General features: G+C 41.2%; 2 protein-coding genes and 1 pseudogene across 2 annotated transcripts in view; 1 reads left to right on the top strand and 2 right to left on the bottom strand.

Annotated features, from left to right (window-relative positions):
• LOC142210357 (uncharacterized) overlaps positions 1–14,786 on the bottom strand; it is a 341,635-nt gene that overhangs the window by 224,993 nt on the left and 101,856 nt on the right. The gene's annotated exons all lie outside the window — the stretch shown is intronic.
• LOC142210348 (uncharacterized) overlaps positions 1–14,786 on the bottom strand; it is a 257,779-nt pseudogene that overhangs the window by 205,956 nt on the left and 37,037 nt on the right.
• Positions 1,496–14,334, top strand: LOC142210351 (uncharacterized). The gene is made up of 10 exons (XM_075279438.1): positions 1,496–1,585; positions 1,715–1,894; positions 1,976–2,096; positions 2,180–2,271; positions 7,284–7,370; positions 7,500–7,679; positions 7,761–7,884; positions 7,968–8,059; positions 8,229–8,331; positions 12,358–14,334. Exons 1-10 carry the CDS (start codon positions 1,529–1,531, stop codon positions 14,262–14,264), a joined length of 2,943 nt encoding a protein of 980 aa, XP_075135539.1. The 5' UTR covers positions 1,496–1,528; the 3' UTR covers positions 14,265–14,334.

Raw genomic sequence — 14,786 nt, 5'->3', positions numbered from 1 at the left:
TCATCTTCAATGTCTTCTTCCGGCGCTGGATCGTAACTTCTAGGCCTTGAGCAGGCGCACAGGCCGCGGGAAAATGGCCGCTTGCACAGTATTGTTAGTGGCCATTTTCCCGTGGCCTGCGCAGTCGGTTCTGCTCAAGGCCTGAGGCCTAGAAGTTACAAGCCTGCGCCGGAAGAGGACATTGAAGATGACACTGCGGATAAAGAAGGAGGCGTCACTGGAGACACTTCTCTGGCAGCGATGGGGACACCCTCATTGCTGTATGAGCGCTGGGGCCCGCCCCTATCGCTGTGAGAGAACTTATTTGCATACCGGTAAAAACAGTATTTCTAAGGAACGGCGTGGCGGAGACCACGTCTAAAGGTAAGAGACGAATAGCCTTTCAAAAGGCTATTCCGATGTCTTATCCACAAAAAAAAAAAAAAAGAGAGGTTTTAATGGTAGAATCCCTTTAAATCAGTTATGGCTCCTTTGATTGCTCCAACCGTTACTCGGATAACTGTGGTAATTCTAGAGCTAATATGTGCCGACGAGCGCTGACCCCCAGGGATGTGTGCATTTATCAGACCAAAACCAATCCGGGGGCCCAGGCGGCGGGGATGGCTGCAAAGCCTCCCCAGCCGAGTGCCCGATCTCACAATCCAGTTGTTATCTATTCCTCCCTTGTTTTTTTAAGAAATGCTGAATAAAGGGCTAATTTTTTTTTACTATATCCAGCCTTGGTGAGTGCCCCCTACCTTTCTTCTTGCTACAAAGGTGTATATGTATGAATATATATATATATATATATATATATATATATATATATATATATTATGTGTGTGTGTAGCAGCCACATCCAAACATTTGGGGATTAGTATCAGATGACCTGAAATAGCTGGCACAATGATTTATTACGGTAAATTATTATATTTGGGAGACTTTTCAGGTCCCAGAGTATTAAAGGTGGAGGCCCAGTGGAGGTGAAAAATAATTTATACTTTCCTAAACCACTTTTGGGCCTCCTCACAGCATCTGGCGCTCTCCTGGTGATGTCATATGCCTAGGGTCACCACTGAGGTTTGTGATTTGGCTACAGCAGTCACATGGGCATAAAATATTTTGTATTTTCACCCCTCCCCTGGGCCTCCACCTATTATATCTGAAGAGACCTAAAAGTATAATAATTTCACTTCCAGTTTTTTCAAAATTTGTTTAACCTGAAACACATCTTGTTAGGTTTGCCAATCTCTATGTAATACCATGTAGTGACAGTGATGCAAAAAATGTCACCATGTGCTCCATAGACGTGAGATACAGTTACTTCAAGCTGTAAGAAGGGGTTACAGGAGCTTATTCATATTACACTTTGTCAACTATCCACAAGAGAGAGAATATACAAGATCTACCCCGTATTATCTCCTCATGTTATATCTTATTATCTCCAGGAATTGTCTATATTTACATGGGATTGTGTATGATTTTACATTGACTTATCAATCCAATCATGTTCCTACAGTATAGGATCCTCTCAGTGGATAAGGACAAGATGGCGGAGAAAATATTACATCTCACCCTAGAGATCCTGCACCAGCTTACTGGAGAGGTGAGAGATTCTGATGATGTCACATTACATCATTCTTATCTATAGTAATAACAGATGATATGACTGGAGAGGTGAGGGACTCTGGGAATGGATGGAGTGATATTTATTAATGTGTCTCTCCATAAACAGGATTACACAGTAGTGAAGAAGACCTCTAGTGGGCGCTGTCAGGCTCCTCTATCTGAAGGATGGGGGAGAACCCTGAGCCCAATCCCGGGGCCTCCACCTCACTCCCTGGTACTTGAGGAGATCAATGGACAGAAGATCCTAGAACTCACCAACAAGATGATTGAGCTGCTGACTGGAGAGGTGACACTGCTGGGAATGCTGGGACATTATACAGGAGCGCTATGAAGGGATCTGGTGATGACTGTATCATTGTGTTGTCAGGTTCCTATAAGGTGTCAGGATGTCACTGTCTATTTCTCCATGGAGGAGTGGGAGTATTTAGAAGGACACAAAGATGTGTACAAGGAGGTGATGGAGGATCAGCAGCCCCTCACATCAGCAGGTAATAGCCATGACTAAATACACACGGCCTCTCATTATCTGTATGGAAAGAATGAATTCAGTTCCTGTATGTGTTTCCTCCAGTTCCATCCAGTAAGAGAACATCACCGGAGAGATGTCCCAGTCCTCTTCTACCACAGGACTGTAAGGAAGAAAATGTCCTCCAGGATGATCAGGTAGATGGAGATAAGGTGACATGAAATCTTCCTCCGCCCTGTAGAAGGGCTGTGAAGGTCTCGTGGTCAGTCTGGTTTTATTCCACAGTATTAGATGTTTTCTACTTGTGTAATGAGAAAGGTGGAGATGGCAGAATGAAGCTGACCATAGACATGACATGTTGTCTGGATCTTCTCATAGTTTTCTGGCTATGGAGGCTGCGGTTTGGGATAACAAACCAACATGGTGCATTTATCCCGGAGACCTGCAGCTATTTGGTCAGATAACTCCTGCTGTCACTTTTGGTGGTCATGATAATGAATGATCTTTTCTTCTCCTATAAAACATCCCACTAGCATATACAGAAATATACATCAATGTACAGATAAAGATACAAAACAATCTGGAAAATAAATTGGGGATAAAAGAGTAGAAAAGATATAATACCAAACAAAGTTATGGTTTGGTTCGCTAGGGTCTCACTCCTCGGGCCTCAGGGTGCTTTCTTAAATCCGTCCAAAAAACATGTGTCCTCACATGCTGTCCCAGAATCAGAGGTCTCCTTGCGTCTTCTTTGCTGAGTGACCAAGAATCTAGGTCTTCCTGTCTCAGCATATGGCGAGTGCCTGACCACACCTCCTCCCCGGTAGCCCCCCTCCTCCTTCCCTCCTTGCAGAATCCGCGAAGTTTCTGGCTGGTGTAAAGCTGTGTGAGTGGAAAGTTTTTAATAAAGCAGCAAATAGAATTAAAGACATGCAGTGAACATGGTGGCACAATTGTCAAATCTAATTGGAGACTGACAAGGTTTTTGGGGCGGTTATTTAGCTGATGTGAAGACACTTGTGAATGAATCGCCTCATGCCAGCCCCAGCACTCATTCCTCCCCTATTACTATGTCTATTTCTATAGGATACATGTGCTTAGATGTAGAAATAAATTAGCTCATAAAATATGTTCAACCTTAAGCTAGTGTCCTGAGCCACCCGAAACGACTCTCAGGAGGTTTGGCCATCTCTAAGTAAGACCAAGTAGTGACAGTGAGGCAGTAATATGTCATCATGTTCTACATAGGCATGCCCACAATACATCCTTAGGTCATTTTAATAGCACCAGATTGGCCCCGTAGAGTCTAATATTCCAAGCTACTATCGATATCCATAGAACAGTCTTGGAGCCTCCCACTAAAAGGACATAATACGGCTAGTTCACACAGGGCAAGAGGGGGCGGATTTTGCTGAATCTATCTCAAAATCCGCCCCCTCACTATAGAGGTCTATAGACTGCTAGCGTTCTTTTTTGCGCTAGTGGTTTGTTCCCGCTAGCGCAAAAAAGACGCGAGGTGCCCTTTCTTCAGGCGGATTCCGCGGCTGATTCAGCCACGACATCCGCCTCACGACACCTCCCTCCAGACTAGGCTCATTCATTTGGGCCTAATCCGGATCGTAAAGCCGCGAAGGAATGTGTTCACGTGGCGCCCCGTGTGAACTAGCCCTTACAAGGCCCAGTCTGTCATTCACAGATCCAGAGGCTCAGATAAACATCTGGAATTTGATAGGGGGATTTTTCGGTCTCAGATGGGGTGATCTCTACACTCTGAGCCAGTAAAAAGAAGGTGACTTCAGATATTTACTTGTGTATTTGGCAGACTTTCGCTAAATTTGTGGGATCAGACTTGGATCTGTTAAAAAAACCTAGACATGTCTCAAATTCTAAACTTTCTCCAGGCAGCTCTAGAGAAAAAGCTAAGAACCAGCAGATTAAATGTACAGGTTACTGCACTGGGTTCCTTTTTTGATGTTAAATTGCTAGAACATCTATGGGTTAGGAGGTTTTTTAAGATAAGATAAGATAATCCTTTAATAGTCCCACCATGGGGAAATTTCAGTGTGTTACAGCAGCATAGTAATACAGATACAGGATAATAAAACAGTAATGTATTGCACTAGGAGACATGCATAAACTTGGAATAGGAGAAAAATATTAGGAATCATAGCAGCTAAAGAAAGAAGACTTCAGGATCATTTAGTTCTCGATGCGGACTGCTCTACGCTTGGTCTAATGTAGATTATACAGCCTGACCACGGTTAGGAGAAAGGATCTCCAATAGCTCCTTCTCACACTTGGGGTGAAGCAGTCGGTCACTCCTTATAAATCCTACTTATAAATAGCCCCCCTATTAAAGTTTACACTGGACTTATTAAAACTAATCCGTGTTAATAAGGAGCTATTTATAACTAGGATCTATTATTACCTGTAGTAAGGGGGCTATATATAAGGAGGATCTATCATTATTAGTAGTAGTAGTAAAGCTGACGGGAACTATTACCCCCTCCCCCTCGTTAATAATCGTTCCCTCTGCTTTATTTATTAACTTTAAGAAATAGCTCCTACAACATACATACCGTATATACTCGAGTATAAGCCGACCCGAATATAAGTCGAGGCCCCTAATTTTACCACAAAAAACTGGGAAAATTTATTGACTCAAGTATAAGCCAGGGGGGAGGGAATTTCAAAAATTAAAATGGTCGGAGTTTTTGGGTGCAGTAGTTGCTGGGTGCTGAGGAAGGGGAGGGGGTGTTTTCGTTGTCTGTCTGCCCCTTCCCTTAGCTTGAGGACTGGGGTTTTTACCCCCACTTGGAATTCAGTCTGGCTGTATATAGGGTATCTGCAGTGCTCCTATTAACCCCTTCCCGATGGAACAGGAGCACTGCAGATCCCCTATATTCAGTCAGACACAGGGATACCTAATGTGTTTGTGTTTCACAGCAATTTTCTACATTTATATGTATTCTAGGGAAAGGAGGGATTTACAACTTTTATTTATTTATTTTTATTATATTTTTTTAAAGCTTCCTTTTTTTTTTTTCTTTCACTATTTTGTGGGAGATTCTACTCATTACTATTACGGCTGGTCATAGACCCCCCCCCCCCCCCAAAAAAAAAAAATGTATATATATGTATATGTATATATATATATATATATATATATATATATATATATATATATATATATATATATTATATATATATATTTATTTATTTTTTTTTTTTTTTGCTTGACTCGAGTATAAGCCGAGGGGGGCTTTTTCAGCACAAAAGCTGTGCTGAAAAACTTGGCTTATACTCGAGTATGTACAGTATGGTACATATATATATATAGTTGTTTATTTATTTCATAGTTGGATTTATAAGGGGAATCCATTATTAATACCATAAAGCTAGGGAACTATTAGCCTTCCCATTATTAATAATAGTTACTCCTTATAAATAATCCCCCCTCACATATATATATTTATAAGGAGGATCTATTATTACCTGTAGTAAGGGGTCTATATATAAGGAGGATTTATTATTAAGGGAAATTTATTATTACTCATAAAGGGAAACTATTAGGCTGGGTGCACACTACTGCTGCTGTCCACCTTGGGGTTTCCGTCCTAAACCCCGGGGAAACAGGACAGGGGACGGCTTGCTGGTGGTCAGCTCTAATACCATTCATTTGAATGAGTTTTTAAAGGTGACCTCCAGTGTCCATATGCAGCCTCTCTGCATGGAAACCGTTTTTTGTTTTTTTTTTTTGCACAGACTCAGTGTCCTGCATGTAGGACTTTGTGTCCATGGAAAAAAAAAAACCCACAGTTTCTAGGAGGAAAGGCTGCATACAGACCCCAGCGTCACCTTTAAAAACCTATTCAAATGAATGATATTAAAGCTGACCGCCAGCAAGCCGTCCCCTGTCCTGTCCAGTTTCTCTGGGATTTAGGATGGAAATCCCAAGTAGTGTGAACCCAGCCTTACCTATAAAGGGGGGTATTATTTATAAGAAGGAACTATTATTAGTAAGGGGATTGATTGATCTATAGGGAGCAGTATAATAACTCATAAGGCGATATAAAGGTGGTCATTTGTATTGCATATGGGCAAACGGGGTTGTTATTACTGGGGGGCAGAAAATGCTATTTTAAAGAGGTTTTCCAGATGCAAACTGATTTTTGATACTGATAACCCGTCCACAGCATTGGGCATCAGACTTTGATCTGTATAGTGGAGAGAATTCTCCCCAGTATAGCGGTATGGTGGTTTCACAGTTTACTTTTTTTTTCTTTTTTCCTAATCTTTTAAGACTATATCCATGCCGCTGGAAGTGCAGCATTGACTTCTGAAATGACTAAATATGACGGTGTTGTTGGTATGTCACGATTTGGGGCCCCATTTTGTCTAAAACTGGCCCTGACTGTGATATCATCACATGTCCTTTAGCTCTTCAAGGGATACAGCAGTAGGCATCCCTCCTCCCATGTGTATAGTGTACAGGTGAGGGCGGGTTCACACCTGCACCCGGTCTCCGCTTTGCAGGTTTCCATCTTCTACCTGAGAAACTGGACAGGAGACGGAAATCGGCAGTCAGTTTTCAAACCCATTCATTTGAATGGGTTTGCAAAGTGTCGGCCCGTGAGCATCTTCTGCCTCTCCGCAACGAAACTGGTTTTTCTAACCGGACGCAAAGTCGGACGTGCAGGATTTTGTGTCTGATTAAAAAAAAAAAAACGGTTTCGCCGCGGAGACCAGAAGACGCTCATGGGCAGACACTAACTGCTGGGTTTCCGTCTCCTTTCCAGTTTCTCAGGCAGAAGACAGAAACCCACAAAGTGGAGACCAGGTGCAGGTGTGAACCCGCCCTGTGGGTAAGTGTATATATATATAGTGTATAAGACACAAACCCAGCTTTCTGACACTGGGCCCTACACAGAATTCCAAAATCCTTTGGTAATCTTCAGATTTCAAGATGCCTCACACACAGTCCAGGGCAGAGACAGCAAAACAACCACACACATCTTTGATACTCCCCCATATGTGACTGTTGTTCTGTGTTCTTTTCTTTGTAGGTCTCACTCCAATTTCAGTAAACAGATCTACCCCGTATTATCGCCTCACGTTATATCTTATTATATCTAGGAATTGTCTATATTTTCATGGGATTGTATATGATTTTACATAACTTATATTCTTTCCAATCATGTTCCTACAGTATAGGATCCTCTCAGTGGATAAGGACAAGATGGCAGAGAAAATATTACATCTCACCTTAGAGATCCTGCACCAGCTTACTGGAGAGGTGAGAGATTCTGATGATGTCACATTACATCATTCTTATCTATAGTAATAACAGATGATATGACTGGAGAGGTGAGGGACTCTGGGAATGGATGGAGTGATATTTATTAATGTGTCTCTCCATAACCAGGATTATACAGTAGTGAAGAAGACCTCTAGTGGGCACTGTCAGGCTCCTGTATCTGAAGGATGGGGGAGAACCCTGAGCCCAATCCCGGGGCCCCCACCTCACTCCCTGATACATGAGGAGATCAATGGACAGAAGATCCTAGAACTCACCAACAAGATGATTGAGCTGCTGACTGGAGAGGTGACACTGCTGGGAATGCTGGGACATTATACAGGAGCGCTATGAAGGGATCTGATGATGACTGTATCATTGTGTTGTCAGGTTCCTATAAGGTGTCAGGATGTCACTGTCTATTTCTCCATGGAGGAGTGGGAGTATTTAGAAGGACACAAAGATGTGTACAAGGAGGTGATGATGGAGGATCAGCAGCCCCTCACATCAGCAGGTAATAGACATGACTAAATACACACGGCCTCTCATTATCTGTATGGAAAGAATGAATTCAGTCCTTGTATGTGTTTCCTCCAGTTCCATCCAGTAAGAGAACATCACCGGAGAGATGTCCCAGTCCTCTTCTACCACAGGCCTGTAAGGAAGAAAATGTCCTCCAGGATGATCAGGTAGATGACAACATGGTGGATTTATCCCGGAGACCTTCAGCTATTTGGTCAGATAACTCCTGCTGTCACTTTTGGTGGTCATGATAATGAATGATCTTTTCTTCTCCTATAAAACATCCCACGTGACTTCTCCATCCATCTGGTGACTTTTACAATATTTGTTTCACAGCTTTTGTATCCGGGTGAAGATCTGGACAATATTAATGCTTCGGAGACATATGTGAGGGGTGATGAGGAGAGTAAGGAGGACATTCCTACAGGTGACCGCCCAGGTGAGTAGTAACTAGAGATGAGGAATCAGTTTCTTATGAGCTGTGTTCGCTATGAATTTTTCAAATAGTTTGGGTTCAACCAAACCTGAAATTTTTTGGGTTCGCCACCATAGAACAGCCTGTAATATAAGTTATATAAAGACAAGCCAGTGATCCTTCAATAGGCTTCTAGCTGTCATGGCAAAGGATTGCCACCCTGAATAGTGTTGCAGGGGCCAGCAATCCACCCCAAAATGGCGGCACTCATGCATCTTTGAGAAAATGACATCTTAGGGTCCATTCACACAGAAGAAAATAGCGCTGAATTTGGTGCTGAATTTCAGCGCTGAAAATAAAGCCTCCTATTGACTTCAATGGGTTCCTTTTGCAGAAAATTCTGCTAGCAGAAAAAGGAACCCATTGAAGTCAATGCGAAGCGTTTTTTTCAGTGCGGAAATTCAGCACCAAATTCAGGGCCATTTTTCCTCCGTGTGAATGGACCCTAATCAGTCTTGATTGAGGCGTTCGGGTGGGGGGGGAGGTGCTGAATTCCAACAAATCATGTGGGCACCAATTGCGTGCACTGCTGCCGGGTCTCTGCTGTATAAAACGGTTGAGACGCGGTAACTATGGTGGCCGCTCATCTCCTTAGTGGCTTCCATATTTAATTACCAGACATCTACTGTACTATTACAGCGGATGTCGGGAAAGGGTTAAGTGCCTTAAATGTGATTGAATGGAAAACAGACACTGATGTTTTTTCCTTCTATAAATCCTGAACAGATTATACAGTGATAGGAAATGAAGTGATAGCACATTTAGCAAATTTATTCTGTCACAACAGACCCCATTCTTAGAAATTCCAACTCGCAGAATGCTTTTTCTTACTTTGTTACTTTCACCATCTTATGTCACACTACAGTCCTATGAAAAAGTTTGGGCACCCCTATTAATCTTAATCATTTTTAGTTCTAAATATTTTGGTGTTTATAACAGCTATTTCAGTTTGATATATCTAATAACTGATGGACACAGTAATATTTCAGGATTGAAATGAGGTTTATTGTACTAACAGAAAATGTGCAATATGCATTAAACCAAAATTTGACCGGTGCAAAAGTATGGGCACCTCAACAGAAAAGTGACATTAATATTTAGTAGATCCTCCTTTTGCAAAGATAACAGCCTCTAGTCGCTTCCTGTAGCTTTTAATCAGTTCCTGGATCCTGGATAAAGGTATTTTGGACAAACAATTCAAGTTCAGTTAAGTTAGATGGTCGCCGAGCATGGACAGCCCGCTTCAAATCATCCCACAGATGTTCAATGATATTCAGGTCTGGGGACTGGGATGGCCATTCCAGAACATTGTAATTGTTCCTCTGCATGAATGCCTGAGGATTTGGAGCGGTGTTTTGGATCATTGTCTTGCTGAAATATCCATCCCCGGCGTAACTTCAACTTCGTCACTGATTCTTGAACATTATTCTCAAGAATCTGCTGATACTGAGTGGAATCCATGCGACTCTCAACTTTAACAAGATTCCCGATGCCGGCATTGGCCACACAGCCCCAAAGCATGATGGAACCTCCACCAAATTTTACAGTGGGTAGCATGTGTTTTTCTTGGAATGCTGTTTCTTTTTGGACGCCATGCATAACGCCTTTTTTTATAACCAAACAACTCAATTTTTGTTTCCAAAATGAAGCTGGCTTGTCCAAATGTGCTTTTTCATACCTCAGGCAACTCTATTTGTGGCGTACGTACAGAAACGGCTTCTTTCTCATCACTCTCCCATACAGCTTCTATTTGTGCAAAGTGCGCTGTATAGTTGACCGATGCACAGTGACACCATCTGCAGCAAGATGATGCTGCAGCTCTTTGGAGGTGGTCTGTGGATTGTCCTTGACTGTTCTCACCATTCTTCTTCTCTGTCTTTCTGATATTTTTCTTGGCCTGCCACTTCTGGGCTTAACAAGAACTGTCCCTGTGGTCTTCCATTTCCTTACTATGTTCCTCACAGTGGAAACTGACAGGTTAAATCTCTGAGACAACTTTTTGTATCCTTCCCCTGAACAACTATGTTGAACAATCTTTGTTTTCAGATCATTTGAGAGTTGTTTTGAGTAGCCCATGATGCCACTCTTCAGAGGAGATTCAAATAGGAGATCAACTTGCAATTGGCCACCTTAAATACCTTTTCTTATGATTGGATACATCTGGCTATGAAGTTCAAAGCTCACTGAGGTTACAAAACCAATTTTGTGCTTCAGTAAGTCAGTAAAAAGTAGTTAGGGGAATTCAAATCAATAAAATGATAAGGGTGCCCATACTTTTGCACCGGTCAAATTTTGGTTTAATGCATATTGCACATTTTCTGTTAGTACAATAAACCTCATTTCAATCCTGAAATATTACTGTGTCCATCAGTTATTAGATATATCAAACTGAAATGGCTGTTGCAAACACCAAAATATTTAGAACAAAAAATGATTAAGATTAATAGGGGTGCCCAAACTTTTTCATAGGACTGTATGTAAGCACATTTGCCTCTTGAGAAATAAAAGTTACTTTGGTGGTTCCTATGGGCAATAAGCCAGTCTTGCTTTGATTTTTAGCCTCTGACCATTTACCACTGATGTTCCTAGAAGTACAGGCCGCTGCTTTTCCACCTTCCATTTTGAATCACCCTGTAGTAAGGACTATGTAGCAGAATGCGGCAAAAATGCTTGTAAAATACCAGGCTAGTGGGGGAAAGTCATTGGACCCAATTATAGTCAGTGGGATTGGTCAGAAACTAATGCTACATTGAAGAAACCAATGTTACTAGTTTCATTGCTCTTCTCCTATAATGCAGCAAAACAAAGAGGAATAACAGTGCTTATGTGAACAGAACCTAAGTCAGTTAATCACCAAATTTCACTCAATGCCTTGTAATTTGAATGGACATTATTATATAGAAATGCTATAAAATCTCAATATAAGATAATCCTTTGATCCTTTAGTAGTCCTACAATGGGGAAATTTCAGTGATACAGTTTCATAGATGTACAGTAGTATATAACAAGAGAGAAACACATACAAGCTCATGGCTGATAGAGAAATACTAGGAATCATAGCAACTAAAAAGAAAGAAACACAGACACACTGCAGGATCATTTAGTTCTCTGTGCGGAGTGATGTTGATAATACAGCCCGACTGTGGTTGGAGGACATGAGGAGGAGGGTCACAGCATGTAGATATAACAGGCAGAAACATTTTTTTTTTTTTTTTTGCAGAGGTGGGGGACATATGCAGCTATCATGATCACATGTGGTAGATCCTTTGGTAGGTAGTGAGATCTCATGCTCACAGCTGATAGTTCGGTATCTTGCATCATCACTATTGTCCATTAACCACGAAAAAATTCCCCAAATGTCCTTCATCACAAGCCCTCCTCCTTTCTTCTTACCACTGTGTTCTACTGCCCAAAGAGGTCTGAAGCCATCCAGGTAGACAGGGTGTTGCTCTCTTGCCAAGCTTCCATAAACTCATGGGGTCGGTGGGTGATGGTTGGTTCCTAGGCTGTAACAGAGTCCCACATGGTAGGTTCCCAGGCTGTAACAGAGTCCCACGTGTCCACAGTAAAAGAAAGAAATACCAGTCAGTTGTAGGCATCTTCACACATCAGCAAAAGACGCCAAAAATCATCTCCTTGAAAGAAGTCCACACTTCAATTCAGGTTACTCTCCATGCTTTGTCTGCCGCATGGTGAAACATGCTGTCTTTAGCTCGTGGGGGGATGGTAACAGGCACATGTCCAAACAGGAAACTCCAGCTGATCAGGTCTTGAATCTTGTCCATGCTTTAACAATAGAAACAAAAGGAAAAAAATACTCCACCGGGTCTTCCATTCGATTGTTGAAGATACAGACAAAAAGATTGAAAGATAAAGGTTGCCCTCAGCTTGGAGCTCTGTATTGAGGCTGCCACTCAATGCGGCGCCATCTTGGATAATGTTAATGATATAATATTCATACATTATAAAAATCAGTTTTCTTCTCGGCAGATATCTGTACCAGGAGCTCAGAGGACCATCTCATATCTATCCAAGATATACCCTCAGCTCTTCACAGCAAAGGTCTATCTTCTAATCCGAGAACTCACACTGGGGAGAAGCCATATTCATGTTCAGAATGTGAGAAATGTTACAAGTACAGATCAGGTCTTTTTAAACATCGGAAAGTTCACACAGGGGAGAAGCTATTTTCATGTAAAGAATGTGAGAAATATTTTGAACAGATATCAGATCTTGTTAAACATCAGAGAGTTCACACAGGGGAGAAGCCATATTCATGTTCAGAATGTGAGAACTGTTACAAGTCCAAATCAGGTCTTTTTAAACATCAGAGAGTTCACACAGGGGAGAAGCTATATTCATGTAAAGAATGTGGGAAATATTTTGAGCAGAAATCAGATCTTGTTAAACATCAGAGAGTTCACACAGGGGAGAAGCCATATGCATGTTCAGAATGTGAGAAATGTTACAAGTTCAAATTAGGTCTTGTTAAACATCAGAGAGTTCACACAGGGAAGAAGCCATTCTCATGTTCAGAATGTGGGAAATATTTTGAGCACAAATCAGATCTTGTTAAACATCAGAAAACTCACACAGGGGAGAAGCCATATTCATGTTCAGAATGTGGGAAATGTTTTGAGTACAAATCAGATCTTGTTAAACATCAGAAAACTCACACAGGGGAGAAGCCATATTCATGTTCAGAATGTGGGAAATGTTTTAAGAAGAAATCGGATCTTTTGGTACATATGAGAACTCACACAGGGGAAAAGCCATATTCATGTTCAGAATGTGGGAAATGTTTTAAGAAAAAACAATTTCTTTTGGTACATAGGAGAACTCACACAGGGGAGAAGCCATATTCGTGTTCAGAATGTGGGAAATGTTTTAATCATAAATCAGTTCTTGTGGCACATAGGAGAATTCACACAGGGGAGAAACCATATTCATGTTCAGAATGTGGGAAATGTTTTACACATAAATCAGATCTTGTTAAACATCAGAGAACTCACACAGGAGTGAAACCATATTCATGTTTAGAATGTGGGAAATGTTTTAATCAGAAATCAGATCTTGTGATACATAATGGGAGAACTCACACAGGAGTGAAACCATATTCATGTTCAGAATGTGGGAAATGTTATAATCAGAAAGCAGATCTTGTTAAACATCAGAGAACTCACACAGAAGTGAAACCATATTCCTGTCCAGAATGCGGGAAAGGTTTTACACATAAGTCAGTGTTTGTGGTACATAAGAGAATTCACACAGGGGAGAAGCCATATTCTTGTCCAGAATGTGGGAAATGTTTCAACCGGAAAGAAGAACTTGTGATACATAGGATAAAACACACAGGAGTAAAACCATATTCATGTTTAGAATGTGGGAAATGTTTTTACCAAAAATCAGTGCTTGTTAAACATCAGAGAACTCACACAGGAGTGAAACCATATTCATGTCCAGAATGTGGGAAATGTTTTTACCAAAAATCAGAGCTTGTTAAACATACGAGAATTCACACAGGAGTGAAACCATATTCATGTCCAGAATGTGGGAAATGTTTTGCAAATAAATCAGTGCTTGTTGTACATAAGAGATTTCATACAGGGGAGAAGCCATATTCATGTTCAGAATGTTGGAAATCTTTTGCGCACAAATCAGATCTTGTTAAACATCAGAGAACTCACACTGGAGTGAAACCATATTCATGTTCAGAATGTTGGAAATCTTTTGCGCACAAATCAGATCTTGTTAAACATCAGAGAACTCACACTGGAGTGAAACCATATTCATGTTCAGAATGTGGGGAATGTTTTAAATATAAATCTAGGCTTGTGATACATCAGAGAACTCACACAGGGGAGAAGCCATATTCATGTCGAGAATGTTGGAAATGATTTTCATGTAAATCAAGTCTTGTTAAACATCAGAAAATTCACACAAGGGTTTAACTATTGTCATGTTCAGAAAATTTGAATGTGGGAGAAATTCAATAAAAATCTTTTGTTAGACATTTGTGAGGGATTATGCTTTGTCAAGACACTTGGCCTACCTGCGATCACCCCCTTTTACCTTCCACTCACCACCCATGAGTACCATGGTTCATAAGATAAGGCTGGGTTCACATTACCGCCGCCGTCCGCCCCAGGATTTCCATCATAAATCCTGGGAAAACTGGACAGGGGACAGCTTCCCAGCGGTCATCTTTAATACTCATTCATTTTAATGGGTTTTTAAAGGTGACTGAGGATATCTGCGTGTGGCCCCTATGCATGTGTTGTGGGGTTTTTTTTTGTACAGACACAAAGTCCTATGTGCAGCCTAATCCAGGCTAACCTGAAACAAGCTTTATATATTTTATACATTTATTAACCCAAGTGGGTGATTAATATTCGCTAAGGTATACAGACTATACATCA

Source organism: Leptodactylus fuscus, chromosome 6 (assembly GCF_031893055.1).
Source record: "Leptodactylus fuscus isolate aLepFus1 chromosome 6, aLepFus1.hap2, whole genome shotgun sequence".
Lineage (NCBI taxonomy): Eukaryota > Metazoa > Chordata > Amphibia > Anura > Leptodactylidae > Leptodactylus > Leptodactylus fuscus.
This window is presented reverse-complemented; position numbering and strand designations above follow the sequence as displayed.

Excerpts from the sequence above, each read along its gene's own strand:
- LOC142210351 (XM_075279438.1), top strand. The coding sequence starts at position 1,529 with ATGGCGGAGAAAATATTACATCTCACCCTAGAGATCCTGCACCAGCTT. Across the intron at positions 2,097-2,179 it reads GCAGCCCCTCACATCAGCAG|TTCCATCCAGTAAGAGAACA; the intron begins GTAATAGCCATG and ends TGTTTCCTCCAG. Across the intron at positions 7,680-7,760 it reads TTGAGCTGCTGACTGGAGAG|GTTCCTATAAGGTGTCAGGA; the intron begins GTGACACTGCTG and ends TTGTGTTGTCAG.